Source organism: Archocentrus centrarchus, unplaced genomic scaffold, assembly GCF_007364275.1.
Source record: "Archocentrus centrarchus isolate MPI-CPG fArcCen1 unplaced genomic scaffold, fArcCen1 scaffold_50_ctg1, whole genome shotgun sequence".
Taxonomy (NCBI): Eukaryota; Metazoa; Chordata; class Actinopteri; order Cichliformes; family Cichlidae; genus Archocentrus; species Archocentrus centrarchus.
Genome location: NW_022060273.1, coordinates 1,765,818 through 1,787,564, shown reverse-complemented (window position 1 = coordinate 1,787,564; position 21,747 = coordinate 1,765,818). Strand labels below are relative to the sequence as shown.

The 21,747-nt window shown below is 40.8% G+C and overlaps 1 protein-coding gene across 3 annotated transcripts in view; it reads right to left on the bottom strand.

Moving 5' to 3' along the window:
- gbf1 (golgi brefeldin A resistant guanine nucleotide exchange factor 1) overlaps nt 1-21,747 on the bottom strand; it is a 110,973-nt gene that overhangs the window by 34,518 nt on the left and 54,708 nt on the right. For 2 of the 3 annotated variants that reach the window (XM_030725216.1, XM_030725217.1), the window contains exons 5-12: nt 15,953-16,071; nt 15,627-15,735; nt 14,806-14,866; nt 5,946-6,000; nt 1,566-1,713; nt 1,030-1,259; nt 709-877; nt 277-488 (exon numbers count right to left, since the gene is read on the bottom strand). In XM_030725216.1, coding sequence (XP_030581076.1) covers nt 277-488; nt 709-877; nt 1,030-1,259; nt 1,566-1,713; nt 5,946-6,000; nt 14,806-14,866; nt 15,627-15,735; nt 15,953-16,071 — 1,103 coding nt within the window. Of the gene's footprint in view, nt 1-276; nt 489-708; nt 878-1,029; nt 1,260-1,565; nt 1,714-3,012; nt 3,049-5,945; nt 6,001-14,805; nt 14,867-15,626; nt 15,736-15,952; nt 16,072-21,747 lie in introns of all 3 variants that reach the window. The other variant, XM_030725215.1, reaches the window with a different exon arrangement.

Sequence of the window (21,747 nt, the reverse complement as noted above, 5' to 3'; positions counted from 1 at the left end):
CGGGCAGGACACTGCCAGTTAACAGGTTAAAATAGTTAAAGCTCATTAGAGTGCTACTACACAAGTGATGAATTTAAAGACAAAGCTCTCACAAGTGTCAGCTTACAGTCAACCAACACAAAGCTATCAGGTTCTGCAAGTTTCTTAGTCCAATTTCTGAATTAAACAAAAATTTAAAAACAAACTGTTCCTCACTATGACTAATACAAAAAATGGCAGCATCAATTCAACAACAGACAACATGCAGCAATTACAGGCATCTGCATTGTAATTTACTTGGAAGAGATGTCTACAGAGCTCGTCTTTGACCAGCACTAGTAAAGACTGGTAGTTAGGGATGTGTGCTGACTCAAGTGCTACAGTCAGCAGCTGCAGGCCCATGTGCATCATGGCATCAGTGTTGTGGCGGTCATGAGGGTTGGTCAGTGAAATCAGAAAGCGAAAAAGCTCCCTTAGACACGGCAAGCCATATGGGATGAGGGATGCTCCTACAGACAAGAGACAAGAGGAGGACAAGAGGTTAGGAAGAACTTTGAAACTACTTAAGAATTTGTACCACTTTCCTCATAATTTTCTATACGTGTCAGATCAATATGGATTTCTCAAAACAACTTGTTCCTTTATAGCTTCCCAAACAGCACAACCAACAGAAATTAGATCAGACAACAGCTTAGGAGAACAATGTGTAAAATCCAACAGGATCCCGACCATCTCTTTGTGTGGACTGTGTGAAACGGACTCCTCTGGGGTTGACGTAGTCCATATCATGGACAGAGGCACTGTCTGACTGCTCTGTAATGGAGTCTTTGTCCTCCAGAACCTCAGGGATGGACTCTACTGAGGCTGACTGGGCTGGTTCAACCTGCTGGCCCTCAAACTACACAGAAGGAAGAAGAACACAAGATAACAGGGATGAGGAAAATGACAGGGAAAAGAGAAAAAAAGTTATTCTTCAACTGCATACAGTGTCTGTCATTCAGCTGAAAATGTATAAATTGCTGGTGGCAGTGATGTTTCAAATATGTCTACCTGTGCATCAGTAGAGCCAGACTCAGTCCCGGGGAGTGTTGTGGCTGTGCCAGGGGTGGTTGCAGATGAGCTGCACTGATCCAGGTCAGAAAGGTCTTCCCTGGAAGTAGTTTTTGAACAGGTGTCCAGGCCACTGTCTGTGGCTGTTGGGCTAGAAATGGATGAGGCAGCACTGTCGGAGACTGGAAGGCTGGGATGGGACAAGCCCTGTTCAATGAATGGAACGCCACCTAAAGACACAAGATGCAGTCATAGTAAGGTGTAACACTGTTTTTTTTCCACAATTCATTCACAAGCATGTAAGCCAGAGTCAGTATGTATGTTCTACCACAGAGTCCTTATGCATTTGTTTTCCCAGCCAACAGACACATAAATTTAAAAGGGCATGCTATACTTATCTACTTTTTACCCTTTCTGGAATTGTAAAAGAAGAAAGATGCAGAATTTCTTAGGACTTTACTCTCTGAAAAAGTCCTGAAAGCCAATGGGGCTTACTGATGACTGTAAGTACATTATTACAATAGTCTTTGTCATACCTGAGAGGCTGTTGTTGCTGAGGGTGCTGGGCTGGCTTTGTTCCATTTGACTGGAGGGACTTCGGACCATGTGGTGAGGTGGCCTTGGTGAACGTTTCTGCTTCTTCCATTTGGATGACTCACTCATTCCACTGGCACGCATCTTCAACTGGAAGAAACACAGCAGTTCATTCAGGGAGGTCTCTCCAAACACACGGTACTGTTGGGCCATCATGATGGATCAATGAGAATGTTTTATTTCACCTTAAGATTTTCTTTTTCCCCCCCAGATAATTTACATAGAGATTGGTGAAAAATTAAATGAAAAACTAGAACCCACAGTATGGGTCCACTTTTCCTCATACAGGGAAGGGTCACGGCAAATAAACACAAAGTTGTTCTGTATGATCACCTGAAGAAATATTATCCCAGGAAGAAGATGCCCTGATCCACAGGATATGAGGCTGACTGAATAGCTTGATGAGGGTTACAATAATGTGAATAATATGCTACTGAATCCAGTTCTGTTTTATTGACAGCTCCAATTCACCTCAAAGTCACTCTACAATAGTAGAGAAAAAACCCACAATCAGTCAAACACCAAATGGAATAGTTCTGGAAGAATTTTTATTCATCCCTCCAGTAGAGTTACAGAGACTTGCTCAAGAGCAGCAAGTAGTGCCCCAAAAAATGTTGCTTAGATACTTTACGTTGGTTCTTCATTCAATTCATGCCAATCTGGTATCTTAAAAAAATGAAGTACCTCACACTTTGCTGAGAAACAAGGTTTCTCTATATGTTTTTTTTGTTTGTTTGTTTTTAGAAGAACCACTGGATCCATTCACTGTGGGGGTTTTCTTTAACCTGTCACCTATCTGTACTTGATAAAGACTGACACTCAAAAGAAAACATCCTATGTGATCACAGTTGAGACAGAAAGAGCACAGCATTGGCTGAGATTTAACCAGCAGATCATTTCAATGTCCACAAATTAAAATAGCACAGCACTGTACATGCATGTAAACACTGTACACTAAGATGTGTGGCTGTATTGTTTCCAAGAATGTTTATTTATTCAAACCATTTACTGTTTTGATAAGAAAAAGAAGTTACTCAGACATGCTCTATCTGTTGGGGAAAGCCTGTTGGCAGCACGGTATCCAGCAGCTGAGACATATGCATGACAAAATAATTTAATTATTAACAAAATTAAATATGAATACAAAGGTAATGTGAGCATTCACACACACAGACAGGTCATAGAGAGCAATGTGTAACACAACAATCACTGTCCAGTAATATCTACAGAATCTGAGTCAGAGGCCATGACAGAGTCATGCCATGTTCCTCCTTTTAGCTAAGGTCACAGAGAAAAGAAAAGGAAGGCTAGTGAAGTCTCAAAGAAGGACAAGATAAAGATTACGGGGACAGATTCTCCAGCCTAAATACTGAAAGTAATCTTCCTTACCTGCACACGTTTGTTTTTCCACAAGATATTGTAAGCCTCAGAAAAGAAGGGGAGCAGGCAAGGGCCCATGATTAGTGATGGATAATATTATCAGCAGATAAGTGGGACCAACACATAACACATTTGAGCATACACATCTATGCATAATGGGAGGTTTTGTGGGATGCAAACAGGGCTCAAGGATTTGGAGAAAGTGCACAGTCACTATAGGCTGTAAACACTTGAAATGAGTAGCCAGCACAGATAGTGTGAGTGGACAGTCAAGCAGACCATGCAAAAAGCAAAAACTGGGAACATCCCAATGTTCATTTGTTACTACATATGTAACAATAAGAGCAACTCAAACAAAAGAGAAAATATAGTAATTCTCAGTTGCCATCACGTATGTGGTGGAAAGTGTTGTATTATTGAATATGAGAAGTTTAGGAGGCCAGGACGTTAACTAAACCACTCAGATAAAAAAAAAAAAAAGTCCACTGACTCTTCTCGTGTAAAACCAGAACACAGTATTTAAAACAAAAGAGGGAATAATTTGGGCTGGGCACATAAAGGCAAGCTCAACAGTGTTTTTGCCATAGACTGCATATAAAAGATATGCATACCTTACTGGGTCTAATAGGTTAAGCCTTAGCTCAAGTGTCTGAAAATGTCATTCTTTGTAATGGCCAGCAGTAGTGTCAAAAATTAGAATTACTCTTGTTATGCTTTAGTGCAGAACCACTGTGTCAGTCACTATGAGTATGCCTCAGTTTCTCAATCGGATCCACCCCTATCTTGTAATATATGGTTTTAAAACAGCAAGATAGTGATGGAAAAGAGCCTAAATTTGTGGGTTCACATAGGAGCTCAGTAATCAGTGGGTGATGTCATGTTGGTTTTCTCCATCTTTTATATGAATTCTTTGGTTTTCAGCCAATATAACAAGAGAGATGTCGTCAAGGATAAAGACTTAAACTTTTTTGTCAAACTTTTCCAATATATTTCTGGTTAGATCTCTGGTCTCTGAGTCCATGTGTCAAAAAAGCACCATAAGAAAGATATTTGGACCGTCTTGTCCATTATATGTGGTCTCTGGAGCTTGAAAAAAAGGTGACGGGACTTCTTTTTGCTTCTTGAAGACGTTTCACCTCTCATCCGAAAGGCTTCTTCAGTTCTCAAACCAAAAGGTGGAAAAACCCAGGTATTTAAACCCCTGTGGGCATAGTCCCCTGGAGGTGGTTATGACCCGCTATTGCAATCAGTGGTTTCAGATGAAACCAATTCAGGACTTCTCTCCATTGCTTCATGTGACCTACTGAGGTCACTGGAACAAAGGTGTGAATGGGGGTTGTGACGTCTGGGAAGGGAGCTCAGGATCGGACTGTTCTCTTTTGAGTGTCATTCTTTATAAAGTACAGATAGGTGACAGGTTAAAGAAAACCCCTACAGTGAATGAATCCAGTGGTTCTTCTATGCTGTAACAAACTTGGTGACGTAATGATGGTCGTTCACAGTGGACACAGGTGGCTTCTTTTCCTCCTCTTTCAAACCATCTGTCTTCCCTGTCCAAAATGTGAACACTGGCATCCTCAAAGAGTGCCCTTTCTCCTTCAGATGCAGATGTACAGCTGAGTCTTGTCCTGTTTCGGTGGCTCTTCTATGTTGTGGTGGATTTTTCAAGCTCCAGAGACTACTATGGCCTGGATGACTGAGAACCTACAAAGACATCCATTGTATGTGAGAAAATCCCAAACACTTTCTAACTGCATGAAGGGATTTCACACCTGTACACCCAACTGGTAGAGAATGATGCATGGTGCATTTCACAGGATATTTTATTTTGTTTTATGACTAAAAAATTAAGTGTAGTTCTACTAATTAAACACAGCCATTTCTTTTAACCTGTCTCATCTGTACTTGTGTTTTACTTAATTGCTCTTCATTTCCAGACGTATGCTTGCAGTGATTTAAACCAGCTGTATGTAAACTGTATCTGTGTTCAAAGAGGGTCTCCTTAAGTCAAAAGTAATAGTGAAAGTTAGAGCATCTTCAGCTGACAGCTCTTCAAATTTAACCAAATGCTAAGACATATGTCCTTAGACTGTAGGAAGAAGTACTGCCAGGGATCAAACCAGGAACCTTCTTGAATAAGATGAGGGTGTTTACCATAGCACCATTGTGCTGCCCACCACTGGATTCAAAGAAGAACTCTTTTCTGCCTCTGCAGAAAATGCTTAGATGTTGATTACAGCTTTAACTCAAAGGCAAGAACACATCCTGAAAACCAGCAATGTTTAACAGCAGCCCAGTGCACCCTCATGCACTCCCACCAAGAAGCCATGCTAAGCCTGCTTATGCTAGTGGGCCAATTAAGTACCCTCTCTAGGCCATTCTGACTTGTGTTTTCACAGATAACTGTGCTGCTCTGCACAAATAAGATCCTGAGTGTCCAGTATGCAGGATAGGGTCTGTGGGAAGGAAAGCAGGGAGACATACAAATATGGGCAACTCAAAAAGAAAACTAAAAGTTCCAAATAGTAAACTGAGGTTAGCTGGAGGAAAAAAAAAAGGTTAGAAGGGACTACAGTGATGGCAGGGAGGGAAGCAAGCATAAATACTGCTGTTCCGGTTTATTCACGTCTTCTGTCAAATTCAAGTTATATGACACTGGTAAATGAATCAAAGGCATGTTACCCTGGCTGTTGAGGACTACAGAATACAATATACATGGATCATTTGGTTAATATTGGTACTGTATTATTGGCTACAGCGTATAGGTAGATGATGCTATTCCTTCACAGCCACAGAAAAAACAAAAAGGACAAAAGAAAATTCAGACAAAAACAAAGCCCAATGACCAGGAGAATAACTAAGACAGTTAAAAAAGAAAAAGAAGAAAGAGCATGATGACAGCGAGCAGATCCAATACACATTCAGTATCTCAGTCATCTTACCTTCTTCATATTAGCACCGACAAAACTCTTGGCCTCCTCTTTGAACTGGGGTAATCTGCAAAGACAAATGTAACTGTTAAGACGGTCTGTCTCTGGATAGAGAGATAGTTGCAGATCATGTCTTGTGCTGTATCTTAATGGGTGCAAAGTGGAAATAGACAAGTGATGTTTATTATCTCACCCACCGATAGGGGGAGGGAGGTTATATTTTCGGTCGTGTTAGTCTGTGTGTCTATTTGCAGGATAACTCAGAAAATTCTCAGATTTCAATAAAAATTACTATAGTTGTTGAGGTGGTACAAGTAAAAACTGATTAAATTTTGATAGCATAGTACTGGCACATAGAAAATTTGGGATGGGCGAGGAATGAACTCTACTGAGTGCCCTTCTAGTATTGCTGGTGATTGCCTTTATGTTATTAATGTATTTGCAGTTTCAGATGACAGTTTTTTTTTATTTATCTCAAATGTTAGAGAGAAATAGACACAAACCAGCTTGAGCCTGGAAACAGTTTTGTTCAGGAAGTGTATATATATGAAGTTTTTCCAAATCTGAAACTTATTAGTAAAGCTATGGTTGGTTAGTGGTTAACAGCCTATCAGTATCATTCTATTAACTTGAATCAGGGTTCATACACCATTTCCAGGATTTCCATTTTCAAGACTTTCCAGCACATTAACACTGCAATGTTTTTATACAAATACATACATACTGTACCCTAATTTTTTTTTAATCACATTAACAAGATGGTATTATGCCTTAAGGGCTGAGGATTGCTCAGTGCTGATACTACTTCATGTTGAGTGGACGCTGGTGCGTTTTGCAGCCGCTACTCGCCAGGAAACTTTTTACATCCTGATGCGTTTATGATCTGCGTTTGGTTGGCCGATTGGACTTTTTCTCCGTTACTCATCAGTTAAGTTTTCAGTCGAGCAAGCAACAGCTTAACCCCTTGACACTCTAATCGGCCGTCTTCGTGACCTTACCTGGCCGCTGTGACTCATAATGTGGGTCAGCCTGATTTAGGAACATTAAGGATATTGATTTGGATATCCTGTCTGTTAGTATCGCCAACAGTCTGATTCCTGACCATTCTTCCACCCCTGATGTTCTGGCTACTCAATACAACACTTGTTTTACTGATATCCTCAATTCTCTCAGCCCAGTGAAAACACGGTCTGTTTCCTTCATCCATCCTTCCCCCTGGTTTGCCCCTGAACTCTGGTTCATGAAAGCTAAAGGGTGACAATTGGAGCATCTGTATAAACCATCTGATCTCACTATTCACAAAGAAATGTATTTATCTCATGTATTACTATATAAGGACTCAATCACTCATGCCAAATCTGTCTACTATTCTGGCCATATTTCCTCAAATGAGGGCAACACTAAGACCCTGTTTTCACTGTTAAATAGTATTCTTCAACCCCCTGACTCATTTCACTCCCACTTTTATTCAACTGCAACTTGCATCCATCAGCACACTCTGTCAGTCATTTTCCAGTTTTGAACTACCAACTTCCTCCGAAATGACTGATCTCATCCGCAAATCCAAGTCCTCCACATGTCTCCTTGATCCTCTCACTATAGATCTAGTTAAATCCTGCCTCCCCTCTCTCCTCCCCTTCATATCTGTTATTATTCACTCTTCTCTTACCACTGAAATTGTACCCACTCTCTTCAACACTGCAGCTGTTACTCCAATTCTGTAAAAGCCTGGTTCAGATCCAAATAATTACAATAATCTTCACCCCATTTCTAACCTACCCTTCATTTCCAAAGTACTTGAAAAAAAGCTGTTGCTTCACTCCCATTTAATCCAAACCAGTCTGTATGAACAATTCCAGTCTGGTTTCAACCCCCACCATAGCACAGAAACTGCTCTAATCAAAATCACTAATGACCTTCTTATGGCAGCTGATTCTGGACTACTCTCCCTCCTCATACTCCTTGATCTGAGTGTGACCTTTGACACCACCTCCCACAACATCCTCCTCTACAGATCATTTTTTATTGGCATCACCCACACCCCTCTTGACTGGTTTTGATCTCATCTCACAGGCCGCACTCAGTTCACCCAACTTAAGTCTTTCAAATCCCACCCCTCCCCCCATTACCACAGGTGTGCCTCAGGGTTCTGTCCTGGAGCCCCTCCTCTTTAATACTTATTTCGTTCCCCTTGGCAATATCTTTCGCAAACTTAGTATTAATTTTCACTGCTTCGCGGATGACACCCAGCTCTATTTATCCACCAAACCTAACTCGTCACTCCCACCCTCCACCCTCACCACCTGCTTGTCTGAAATCAAATCTTGGTTCACCACAAACTTTCATAAATTAAACAGTGATAGAACTGAGTTCCTTCTCACCAGAACAAAATCCATTCTATCCAAAGTCGACAGTTTCTCCCTCACAATTGACAGCTCCTCAGTTTTCCCCTCCCCTCAGGTTAAGAGTCTGGGTCTCATCCTCGACAGCACTCCATCTTTCCACTCCCATATCAATAACATTACCTGGACTGCACACTTGCATCTCTCAAACATTAATCGTCTCCGCCCCTCCCTCTCCCCGTGTATTACCTCCATCCTTGTTTATAGTCTCGTTACCTCCCAAATTGATTATGGTAATTCCCTTCTATTTGTCCTCCTTCTCAAATCCCTCCATAAGCTTCAAATAGTTCAAAATTCAGCCGATCGTATTGTCACCAAACTCCATCATTTCACCACATCACCCAGTCCTACAGCAACTGCACTGTTGCTGCCCTGGTGTAACTCGCTCTAACGTAGTAACCTGAACTATCCATCAACGTGACCAATCACATTAGGGTCCACCCAAATGGTGAAAAGTCAGTTTCTTCACTGGCGTAGCATTGATGATGATGATGATGATGATGATGATGATGATGATGATGATGATGATGATGATGATACTTTATTGATCCCACCTGCAGCAGCGAACACACCGCAGACACTTGTGTGCACCATGTTTCTTTGTGCGCTGCTGAGTTCTCGGCATGCGAGTTGTTGAATTTACTCATGAGGAATAAATACCTGCGTTCGGGGAATTACATTATTTGTGCAGATTATGTTTTTTTCTCGCACGTGACTTTTTACCTAAATATAATTCCCTACTCACCTTATCCATAATTGGAATTTCCAGTTTTCCAGCCAACGCTCATTAAAACAGGGACTCTCTGTATTCCAGGGAGGGGCAGGGTCACAAACAGATTGACAGGTGGCATGCAGACATGCAGGCCAGGCCCAGGCAGAGAAATTTTAGACTTTCCGACTCATTTTATTTCTCCGTCTAATAAGCAAACTATTCAATCATATACTTTTTTGTTTTTATTTAAGAAAAAGCGGTTGCAACTTCAAGCACTTTTCAAACTTTGAAAGGACAATATTAAAATCCAACCATTTTCAAGGATTTCCAGCACCCGTACAACCCTGTTAAATACAGCAAAAGTAGTAGACACAGTCAAATGCAGAGGGGTCCTCTTCTCTAGGTTGCCAAACTGGTTTGGTGTAAATAAAGCATAAGCAGGTGTAGAGTAACAAATTCCTCAAAAATTTTAGTGCATAGTCATATGCCGCAGAAAATGCTATGCAAAATAATTAGATTTTATACCGAGGTCAATCTATTAGTCACAGAGGATATTACTCCAGCAGTTAAAAACAGCTGTGCACACAGAGTTCTGATGAATAATAAAACATGGCTCTTCATCAGATCGAACAAATTAAAGGAAAAGACACTGGGGCTGTATATTGGTATGAAACTGATACAACATGTATCTTGACAAAGGTTAAGGTTCAGTCTAAGTAAGGTGATATACTATGATATAATGTTATAGTATAAAGAATACACTAATATAAGCAGAAATCCTATACAAAGGCAGCAACTGTGAAATTGTGGTCTTATACTGAGGTTTAAAATATTATTTTGTACCAGTAAAACAAATAAATCTTCATTACATCAAATAACCGAAGTACAACAGCTTTTCAGATTATTTATTACAGTATTTTTAAATATCTAGCAATCATAACACTTATTTGACTCAAAAAATAAATAAATAAATGGTAAAAGTCATTCTATTAGTTAAAATGGTGTTACCAGTCAACAAAGCTGATATTGCCTGACACCAAAGCTCAGGAGATACCTAAAACAACTAGCAAAGTGGCATCATTTTTTTGTGCAGTAAGAGTTGCTTTTATCACAGTCCCTTTGAAAAGTACAACACAAAATGAACCACTATCAGTTAGACATCTAAACAATAAGAAATGACACAGTACCTGTAACCATAGTTTGGTGATGCTCAGATTTACATTATTTTGCCAAGTATTCACTCACTCGAAATCACTGAATTCAGGTCAGTGAACTCCAGTGTGGTATCATAATAAGATGCCACCTGTTCAAGAAGTCCAGTTGTGAAATTTTCTTGTTACTAAATCTTCCACAGTCATCTGTTAGTGGTATTATAACAAAGTGGAAGCAATTGGGAATGACAACTCAGCCACATAGTGGTAGGCCACATAAATCACAGAGAGGGGTCAGGGGATGCTGAGGTGTGTAGATGCTGCCAACTTTCTGTGGAATCAATAGCTACAGACCTCCAAACTTCACATGCCTCCAGATTAGCTCAAAAACAGTGCGTAGAGAGCTTCATGGAATGTGTTTCCATGGCCGAGCAGCTGCATCCAACCCTTACATCACCAAGTGCAATGCAAAGCACTGGATGCAGTGCTGTAAAGGACATCACCACTGGACACTAGAGCAGTGGAAACGTGTTCTTTGGAGTAACAAATCCTGCTTCTCCATTAGACAATCTGATCGATGGGGTCTGGGTTTGGCGTTTGGCAGGAGAACGGTACTTATCTGACCGCATTCTGCCAAGTGCCAGTTTTGGTGGATGGAGGATTATGGTGTGAGGTTGTTTTTCAGGAGTTGGGCTTGGCCCCTTTGTCACAGTAAAAGGAACTCTTAATGAGTCAGCATACAGTACCAAGACATTTTGGACAATTTCACGCTGCCAACTTTATGGGAACAGTTTGGGGATGGCCCCTGCCTGTTCTAACATGACTGCACACCAGAGTACAAAGCAAGGTCCATGGATGAGCTAATTTGGTGTTGAAGAACTTGACTGGCCTGCACAGAGTCCTGACCTCAAACCTTTAATGCCAAATGTGTCAGTGTACTTCAAAAGTGCCGCTGTTCATGGACATCCGGCAATAATTACAGTAATGACCCTATGTTGGGTGAAGCGCAATTTCTTAACTTTCAGAATCCATTTGAATTTTTCCGTTAAGACAAACAGTCGCAGAATTACGGTAATTCAAAGTTCCTTTGATCAGCCGGCTCAGCTGATTAAATACTGTATTCAAAGTTTTATGTACATCCCCCTCCAGTTTAAGTACAGTATAAGTCCAGCTTAACCCTTTAACTTCGGGCGATTGCCTCTGAAGCACCGGTTTCCTGCCCTTACTAGCTGCAAACAGCTGGTTAAGACCGCCGAGTTCCTTTGATCAGCTGGCTTTTTACCATAACTCCCCGACCGTTTGTCCTATCAGAAAAATTAAAATGGTTCCTGAAAGCCCAGAAATTGCACTTCACAGCCATATAGGGTTATTACAGTATTTGTTGCCAGAAGTCTGTGAACGGCAGCACTTTTGAAATACATTGTGCCACGGAGTTAAAGGGTTAAACCATCCCCAAAATATACACTACTCACAAAAAGTTAGGGATATTTGGCTTTTGGGTGAAATTTCAGGACGAACCTAAAATGCATTCAAACCCTTACAGGTGAACTTAATGTGACCTTCTCTAAGCTTTTGAATGCACATGTCCAACTGTTAAATGTTTCAGAACTTTTTGCACAAGTTGCTGTTCTCTAACGAGGAGCTTAACGGCAAAATTCACAACAGGTGTTTGATCCTCAAATCAACCAATAAATGTTCTGGTTCATGATGAGGACGACTGTTTAAACACCAGCTCTAATTGAATTTTATTCTAATTTAATCATTTATTCTATAGAATGACTCTTTTGGGCAGGAATGGGACACAGTCAACATTACTGGCACATTGAATGAACCATAAATGTACTGTTTACACATGACAATGTCACAAAGCATTTTTATTCAAAATTTACAGGTGATCTTTGAAATTAACGCTGGCGAGTCCAGTGACCGACTTCATAATGCAAGTGACACCTGTAATACTGTACCATTTCTTTTATTAGCTTGTATATGTGACGCACCGGGGATTGTCCCTAGAAGGCCACTGTATCAGTCTCGAAACCAAAAGACTGCATTACATTTCCCAGAAGACTGAGATTCACAACTTTGAAGATACATGAATTTTTGATTAAAACTATGAAAATGAAATAATAAATTATTCATTTAATGCATATTTGTAACAAAACAGACAAAAATTGTACCATTTATACCTCTGAGCAGAGAGCCTGTCATAAGCTGCTGCTGAGGCAATATTGCATTGGGAGTCTCAGCATATTCAACCTGAGCCACAAATAAACTTTTCCAGTGTTTAATGAGCAATGATGCCTGCAATTCTCAAGGCATCACACAAAGAGTGTGCACTTGTGTGTGTGTCACTAGATTTCTGTGGACTCTAAAGCTTTGCTAGAAAATGAGATGTCACCACCAGCCAAACACACACACACACACACACACACAAGGAGACCAACAAAAAAAAAAGAGAGAGCGAGACAAAGCATTAATAGAGTGTTGTCTTGTGAGCACGATTATTGGATGATCTGTGGGTCCAACAGATTAACATGCTTAATACTTTCAGCAGCCAATCTAAGACTTCTGAAGAGCTGAACAGAGCTGCTGCTCATTATTCTCTGATGAAGGCGGGTGGGGGTGGGTGGAATCCCACACTCACTCACATCTATATTATCTAGGGTCTGTGGACAAGTGGGGAGCTGGGGGTTGAACATGAGAGAAATGAGATGTAGGGGTGTGTGTGTGTGTGTGTGTGTGTGTGTGTGTGTGTGTGAGAGAGAGAGATAGAGACACAGCAAGATCAGAATAGTGGAATAAAAGTCCACACCACATTAATAGTGCCTGTTATGACTGCGGGTGCTGAGATTTCTGCTCACACGGTAAAATCTTGTAAGAGGACTTGATAACAAGGTGCCACAAGAATCTTGCCAGTAAATAAAAACAGGCCAAGAATGCTCAGAGGGAGTGCCAACAAACAGTGACAAGCCCGGCAAAAACTAATACTGGACTTCACTGAAAGGACAAAAACCTAGAACTCTGTGACAAATCCCACATCCAACAGTCCAACATCAGACAGGTGGTGAAACAAAGCATAACTTTATTTGAAGCTTTGTTTACTCTCTAGCTGCACTCCTTCTCATTCAGATGAGCCCCCCCGCCCCGACTGCTTCTGTGTAGCATTGCTGGCAATGTTAATTCTCAATTTGTACTGTATTGTATTTATAGGGGTTGGAGCATGCCATTGAAACAGAGCCCAGCTTTATCTATATGCAGATCATACAGCATACAGCTAAACTGGCTCATCCCATTGTCTGTGACCAAATGTGACTGGCACTCTGATACACATGGACTGAATGTGGTGTGTGTGTGTGTGTGTGTGTGTGTGTGTGTGTGTGTGTGTGTGTGTGTGTGTGTGTGTGTGTGTGTGTGTGTGTGTGTCTGTGTGTGTGTGTGTGTGTGTGTGTGTGTGTGGTGAGAGCAGTTTTTAAATGCCAAAGGAGAAATCATGTTATGGCATTAGTGAATCAATGGCCTACTGACCCTTTCCAGACTACAACATAAAATTCATGAGCTTCAAAGGAAATAATGAGGCCTGAGAGTCAGATGTACGCAGCAAGCCTCAGAGTCTATAATCCAGAGTGAGCGACGAGAACAGCAGCAGCAGTCTGACCTGCTACCACCAGTTAGAAAACCTTGAGTTTTTGGGTTTAAAATTCACCTTCCTGTTTTCTTGGGATGATACAAAAAAGTGTTAGAAAAATAATTTGATTAGACTGGGATCGACAACCTTTGCTACTGAAAGAGCCATTTTTAAGCTTCTTTTGACCAAAAGCAAAATCTATCTGATGGAACAAATAACATACTCCTAAAGGATTCAGAAAGACTTATTTATCAGGAGATAGAGACCTATTTTTATGTCATCTAAACAACAAAGAGAGAGTATCACAAATTTGTATTTATCTTTATAACAGCTCCGCATCTTTGTGCTTGCGCAGACAGACTGCACGTAAAACAGCTGCCTGCTGATGTTATCAGTGTTTTTGTTGAAAAACTGGGGGCTTCAAGAGGGTAATGTTATAATAATTTGTATTCACAAGCATTCTCCTAAATAGCAGGCCTCCAGGTCTATATTTAGTCACTAACCAGGGATTAAAATATAAAAAAAATTTTGATGGGGAAGGGGTCCTTCCGTTACCGAATGATTGCTAGTACTAATAGCGGCGCTCACTAGCAATATGTCTATGGTTATAGCGATCTGTTCAGGTAGCTCAAGTAGAGAAAAAAATAACAGCTGAAATTCTCAGGACAGCAAGCACAACACACAAACATGGTAGAGAGCGGTGAAGGCATGGAAAAACCTGTCAGTGATGATCCACTCAGAGTTAAAGTAAATGGGTGTGAATGGGTAAATGCAAACATATTGTATAAAGCGCTTTGAGTGCTCGACTAGAGTAGAAAAGCGCTATATAAGAACGAGATCATTTATTTAACATGTTTCCAAGATGCATAGAGCGCCCCATTTGTCTCACAACCATGCTCATTCATGTGGAGCATGGAAAGTGTACTTCAAAATATGACTGTCAGCTTGCTTTCAGTAACAAACAACTGTTGCATACATTTACCTGGAAAATAATAGCTGCACCATGTCAACCAGTGTATGTTCAGCTGACTTCCTGAGGAGCTCTGCAAACATAGGAGACAGACAGAAGAACAAAACATTGTGAAACAGAGAAGCCTCCTCTTGTTTGGGTCTTGCTTCCTGTGGAGGCTAAATAAGGAGGAATACAGTTTAAAACTGAAGCATTGAAGGGGCGCCTGGGTGGCTTAGTGGTGAAGCCGGCGTCCTGGCCTGTCGCGTGTCTTCCCCTGTATCTTCCTGTCTCTATCCACTGCTAACAAAAGCCGCTGTGGCCAAAAACGCAAAAAAAAAAAAAAAAAAACTGAAGCATTGAAATCTAATGGAAGATGGTACTACAGCTAGATAATAGATCATTGAACAAAGTAAATAAGATATGAAAAACTCCTTTGTTATTATCAACACAAGGCTAATCCCACACAAACACTGCAGGTCCTGATAAACTGCTGAAAGTCGTCAATGTTACAGTAGTGTTTTTTTTCTTGTTAAGCCCAGTAGTTCTTAATCCTTAATCTCAGGTTCAGAATATTAAGCATTTACCAACTTATTCTTCATTTTCAGACTTTTTTCTCTTTTCACATTTCACAGGCATGAAACAGTAAAATTACTTAGAATTTAAAAAGGGGGAGAAATACACACAAAGTGAAATATTGTGCATTACAGGTGGTTTCCTATACAGGCTGTGAAATTCTGTAGTAGAGAAACTGCAGGAATATACAAGTAAAAGTTGACTGAACAATTTAAAATGAGGACGTGAGAATTTAATATGATCATATCAGAATTTGATGAGCATTTGATGCAACTTACCACTTAGGCGCATCTCAAAGCAGATCCTGAAGCAGGATTGCATGATCTCACAGACAGACTCATTGGTCAGATGGGCTCCAACTGGTGTCAGCAGTAAAGTCCTCAGAACCTGAAGCAGCAGGATACAACTGTACTAAAATGCATATTCTCATTCATCAAGTTCTAGGATGATGACACCAAAAATAATTTCTCCACACAGATAAGAGCTGAGACAGAACTGAGTGCCTCTAAGATTACACAGAACATCATCAAGCTGAATCTGAATTAAACTTGGCAGAGAGTTGGATACTGGCAGTGGTTTTGTTAGACCACACAACATGTCATACCTGTAGAATTTTCATAAGGACAACTTCATCACTGGCAGGGTCTGTTCCTACAAATCTAGCATGTGTGACTGCGTCCGCCATGTTCTCAATGGCCTCTGCTACTGCTTCATGGTTAGCATCTGCCAACAGACAAGAACACACACAATGTTCCCAAAAAGTCAGAAAATTCTAACTCCTGTTATTAAAGGCAGTCTAGAAGAGAAACTGAAGTGAGGTTTACATGCACTGATGATGTGGTGCTCAACTGGAGGCCAACAAGCTACATGCTTTTTCTTCTATCTAGTTGTTTAAGTATCTTGGCTGAAAAAACGAAGACCTAATACGATCATCTGGAAGCCTGTGATGGTTATTTTTGCTATTTGCTAAAAACAAACAAACCAGGATGCACAAGCATGCCAAGCAATGTGTGCTAATTTACAGATGCAACAGAGACCAACATAAAGTGTCTTAGGTGGCTGTAGCTCAGTAGGTAGAGCAGGTCACCTACTGATCGGAAGGTCAGCGGTTCGAATCCTGGCTACTCCGGGCTACATGCCAATGTATCCTTGGGCAAGATACTTAACCCCAAGTTGCTCTCCGACCGTTCTGTCGGAGTATGAATGCGTGTGAATGTTAGGTAATTAAAAGCACTTAGCTTCGGAAAAATGGAAGTGCTTGTATGAATGGGAGTGCATGGGTGAATGCAAACAGGGTGTATAAGCGCTTTGAGTGCTCATACTGAGTAGAAAAGCGCTATATAAGAAGTCTGTGTAGATTCTCAGTTATCCAGGTCATAGTAGTCTCTGGAGCTTGAAAAAGGCGACTGGACTTCTTTTTGTTTCTTGAAGACGTTTCACCTCTCATCCGAAAGGCTTCTTCAGTTCTCAACCAAATGGTGGAGAGACCCAGGTATTTAAACCCCTGTGGGCGTAGTCCCCTGGAGGTGGTTATGACCCTCTATTGATCATGTGCTTGAACACATGTGCCCAGGTGTGAAGGGGGCGTGGGTCATATTTAATCAGTGGTTTCAGTTGAAACCAATTTAGGACTCCGCTCCATTGTTTCCTGTGGCCTATTGAGGTCACTGGAACAAAGGTGTGAATGGGGGTTGAGACGTCTGGGAAGGGAGCTCAGGACAGCACTGTAAGCGGGGGAAAGTTGGTGACGTAATCCACCTCCTCTGTTCAATGATGGTTGTTCACAGTGGACATAGATGGCTTCTTTCACTCCTCTTTCAAACCATCTGTTTTCCCTGTCCAAAATGTGGACATTGGCATCCTCAAAAGAGTGCCCTTTTTCCTTCAGATGCAGATGTACTGCTGAATCTTGTCCTGTCGAGGTGGCTCTTCTATGTTGTGCCATTCGTTTGTGAAGAGGCTGTTTGGTTTCACCAATGTAGAGGTCCGAGCATTCTTCACTGCACTGAACAGCATACACTACATCGCTGATCTTGTGTTTGGCGGGTTTGTCCTTGGGATGAACCAGTTTTTGTCTTAGGGTGTGACTTGGTTTGAAGTATACTGAGATGTCATGCTTGGAGAAAATTCTTCTGAGTTTCTCTGACAAGCCTGACACATATGGGATGACAATGTTGTTCCTCTTGTCCTTCCCATTCTCTGTAGTTTGTGTTTGGCCTTCATTCCTGTGCATCTTAGCTGATTTCAACTGAAACCACTGATTAAATATGACCCACGCCCCCTTCACACCTGGGCACATGTGTTCAAGCACATGATCAATAGAGGGTCATAACCACCTCCAGGGGACTACGCCCACAGGGGTTTAAATACCTGGGTCTCTCCACCATTTGGTTGAGAACTGAAGAAGCCTTTCGGATGAGAGGTGAAACGTCTTCAAGAAACAAAAAGAAGTCCAGTCGCCTTTTTCAAGCTCCAGAGACGCTATATAAGAACTAGTCTATTTACCATTTACCATTAGTAATGCCTGATTTAAAGTAAAGCGATAAATCCATGACATACATCTATATCCTGCACCTTAGCCTGAATGAAGGCTTAAGCTGTTGATCTACTTTGTGCTGCCAGAACAGTATCAATGCTCTTTGGCATTGCTTCTCCAAGCCTATAGAGCTCTGAGAGCACTGTCCAACATAACAGTCAAAAATGTATTTGCATAGCGCAGTGACTGCAGCCCCCAAAGGGCCATGAAGGTACTGCAGAAGAGAGGTAATTTACAATAAATGTGTTGAGGTTTTTTTGTCAGTTAAACAGAATTCAGGATTAGAATTCAGATTTAAAATCTGAAGTAGCAATATATAATCTCAAAAGTTGCACTTTATGGATTTTTATAGAACTTAATCCTACTGGATAAAGCTGTTAATGGAGAATCAAGTTCAACAAGTAGAAAGAGCACAAGATCAAAATAAATGAACGAAAAGCAAGAAACAGAATTTTATGCTTATGAGACGATCAGAGTTGTGATTAAGGGTTTGAGTGGGACACAAAAGATTCACATTTCAAACTGGGGTGTGGTGATCTGAAGTCTGGGAATGACTGAAGCCAGCCTCAAAGTGCCTTAAGCATTCTTTTAATGCCCAGCAGGGGCGACCCCTCTGGCTATTAAAAAAATGTTCAGCTGTATAGATCAGTGATTTTCAACTACTGTGCTGCGGCAAACTAATGTGCCGTGAGGGATCGTAAGGTGTGCTTTGGGAAATTATTCAATTTCACATAAATACTGCAAATAAGTTGAGCATGCTTATTGCTGACCATCTGTACCTTCAATGAAGTGACTGGCAGAGTAATTAATCTTTCACGTCAGTGTGTGGCAGTAGGTAGCGCAATAGTGACTGTGTTATGTTAAGACAATAGAATTGTCTTAACATCACAGGCAGCAGTGACGGGACATACAACAACAGTGGATAAATATTTAAAAAAGAAAAAAATGCTGACTCCAAATTGGGAATTGGACAAAATTTGAATCCAAAAAAACCTGGTATGAGTGGTTGTCAAAAGAAAGCCACACACTGTGGCACAGACATTAAGACTGCCTGCCTGAAAAGCCACTGTGACATGTTATGACATGTCTAACATGACCTGTCTACAGGCAGTGAAAGTGTTGTTTTGATAAAGATATGTATCAGTAGGAATTGTAAGTTGCATTGCAACTTGATGAGTGTACAGACATTAGTTAGCATATGCATTTTGTGGATGGAGACTGCATCAGAAGAAAACTTCCCAGAAAAAACAACAGGAGAGGAACTTTTTTCAAGTCACATCTGATTATCTTGAACGAGGAGGACTAAAGTAGGGAAAATAACAGCCATAGTTGGGTGCACCAAAGGCTTCGTTAGCAGAATGAAAGAGATACACCCAGATGTTATCGTTACACACTGTTTAATCTGTATTGCAACGTGGTCATTGCCAAGACCAGCAGAGCTAGCTCCTGTGTTAGACGATGTGTACGTGGTAAACTTTCAAGACAAGACTTCTGAAAAGCTGCATATTTGCATGTTTATGTGAGGAAATGGGACTGGAGCATGAAGCCATATTGCTCCATAGGCAGGTCTGACGGTTGTCACATGGCCAAGTACTGGCCCATGTGTATGAGCTGCAGGAAGACCTAAAAGTGTTTTTGACTGATGAGAGATGCGATGATGCAAACTGCCAAAGTTGGTAGAAACGGCAGACATATTTCACCATTTGGATGATGGTAAATGGACTAGTTCTTATATAGCGCTTTTCTACTCTGTCTGAGCACTCAAAGCGCTTATACAACATGTTTACATTTACCGCATTCACACCCATTCATACAAGCACTTCCATGATTAACTAAGCTAAGTGTAAGATACAATTACAGCCCTACAGTTTGTTTGCCAAAGGTATTATCCTTGCAAACTCAATATACTGAGTTAACATGGTATAAACAGAGGTATTACAAATTTAATTTGTGATGAATATGCTTTAAAATTAATGTGGATGTGTACAGAAGCTACACAGATCCATCATCATTATCAAAAGATAGAAAACAGGAAGACATTCATGACTGCTGATGTGATTTTTAAAGACTCTTATTTATCTCCTTAACCTTTTTTCCCCACCAATATTTCTTGTTGGTGACAAACTGCACTGTGCATATACGAAGGGCATGATGAAGAGTGGAGGAAAGACAGGCGAATCATTTTACATATACATTGTTTGTAGTTTTGCCTCTGTACCCCACCAAAGTGAATTTTAAACTAAGCAATCAAGATGTTATTGAAGTGTAGACTTTCAGCTTTCATTCAAGGGGTTTGAAGTATTGCATTGTATTATTGCAACTATATTGCAACTGTTTAGGAATTACAGCCATTTTATACAGTACACAGTTCACCATTTTAATTTAAAAAAAATAATTTGAAATTAAAATTTTTAATGATTGTTTTTAATAATCAGACCCCCCCCCCCCCCCAAAAAAAAGAAAATCAATAACTGTTCAGTGGTAATATAAACGCAGTGTGAGTGAGCCATAAAATCCAACAAATGAGGGCAATGACTGTCAGTGAAATCAGCAGCTATGAACAAATGTCCAAAAACAGATTCACAATTAGCACAATCCATCAACACTGTCCTCCAAACCCTGGGATCTAGTGACCAGATGTGGCTCTTTGTTGGATGTAGGCTGGGACAAACAACCTACATCCACAGGCTCCTGTCAGAGCAATAGGAGCCGGTGTTTTTGAAATCCGACCAGTTGACCAGCTATCTGCCTCGAGCCAGCCTGTTTTTCTTTCCTATCGCCCTCAGGAGCAGCAAGTCATTAACTAATAAGCAGAGAGAGGAAGAGAGAGTGAGAAAGGGTGGGAGAGCTCAGGACTGTCCAACTAAAGCAACAATGCAACCTGTCAACATTAAGACTAACATAAGTGACACACAACTTTTCAGTCTGAATATGTGATTACTAGATGATATATCATTAAAGTTAAATCTAAGGAAGCTTCTTACTTATTACACATTTGGGGGATTTTGCTAAGACAGTGTGGAGATCAATATTCAATGCAGTTTTTGAATCAGAAGGTTGTCAATAGTTGACATCTGGTTTAAGACTGGAGAGATCTAGCAATGCTGATAACCCTCCGGAGTTAAGGGTGACAACAAGCATGGAGGCTACACTGAAAACTTCCAACACCCAGAAACAGAAACTGGAGCCACATGGGGACAGATCAGAAAATCAGAAGTGATATAAAAGCCTAATCCCTCTTTTAGCACACAGTCTACACAAGGGGTGTCCAAAGGAAAGTTTTAGTGGGGAACTGTTAAAATAACACTGAGGAAAGGAGAGGCTGTGTGTGGGGGAGGGTGGGGGTGGGGGTGCGGCAAGGGATCGGAGGGGAGGGAACAAGGGTACAAAGTCAACAGGGGGTTGAACCAGCTGCTACATGAAGCAGTTCTAGTACATCAAACTGTGGTCCCAAAAAAATAAAAAATAATCAAAGATGTGGCGTGACTGAAAGTGAGCAGAAAGCCAGAGTGGCTGGTTTTTAAGTCGGTGATACACGCAAAAAATTCTCGAGCTGCACTTTGCACGAGAAACCAAACAAAGGGAAAGCTTATTTTTTTCATGAACACAGAAGAAAGTGAGTTTGTTCACCTTCTGAACAGCATAAGATCACCTTTCAGACCAGGCTGCTCTGCTTACTGCTTTAGCTACAGTCAGCATGCACAGCAATAAAAGCACAGCATGAATACAAAAAGATTTTTTCTTCATAGGACGTGGGTGGAATTAGAATTACATTCTGTATACATGCATAAACATATATACACAATAAACAGACATCACATCTATGTTTTTTTCTGTTTTACCTCAGTTAGAAACTCAACTTA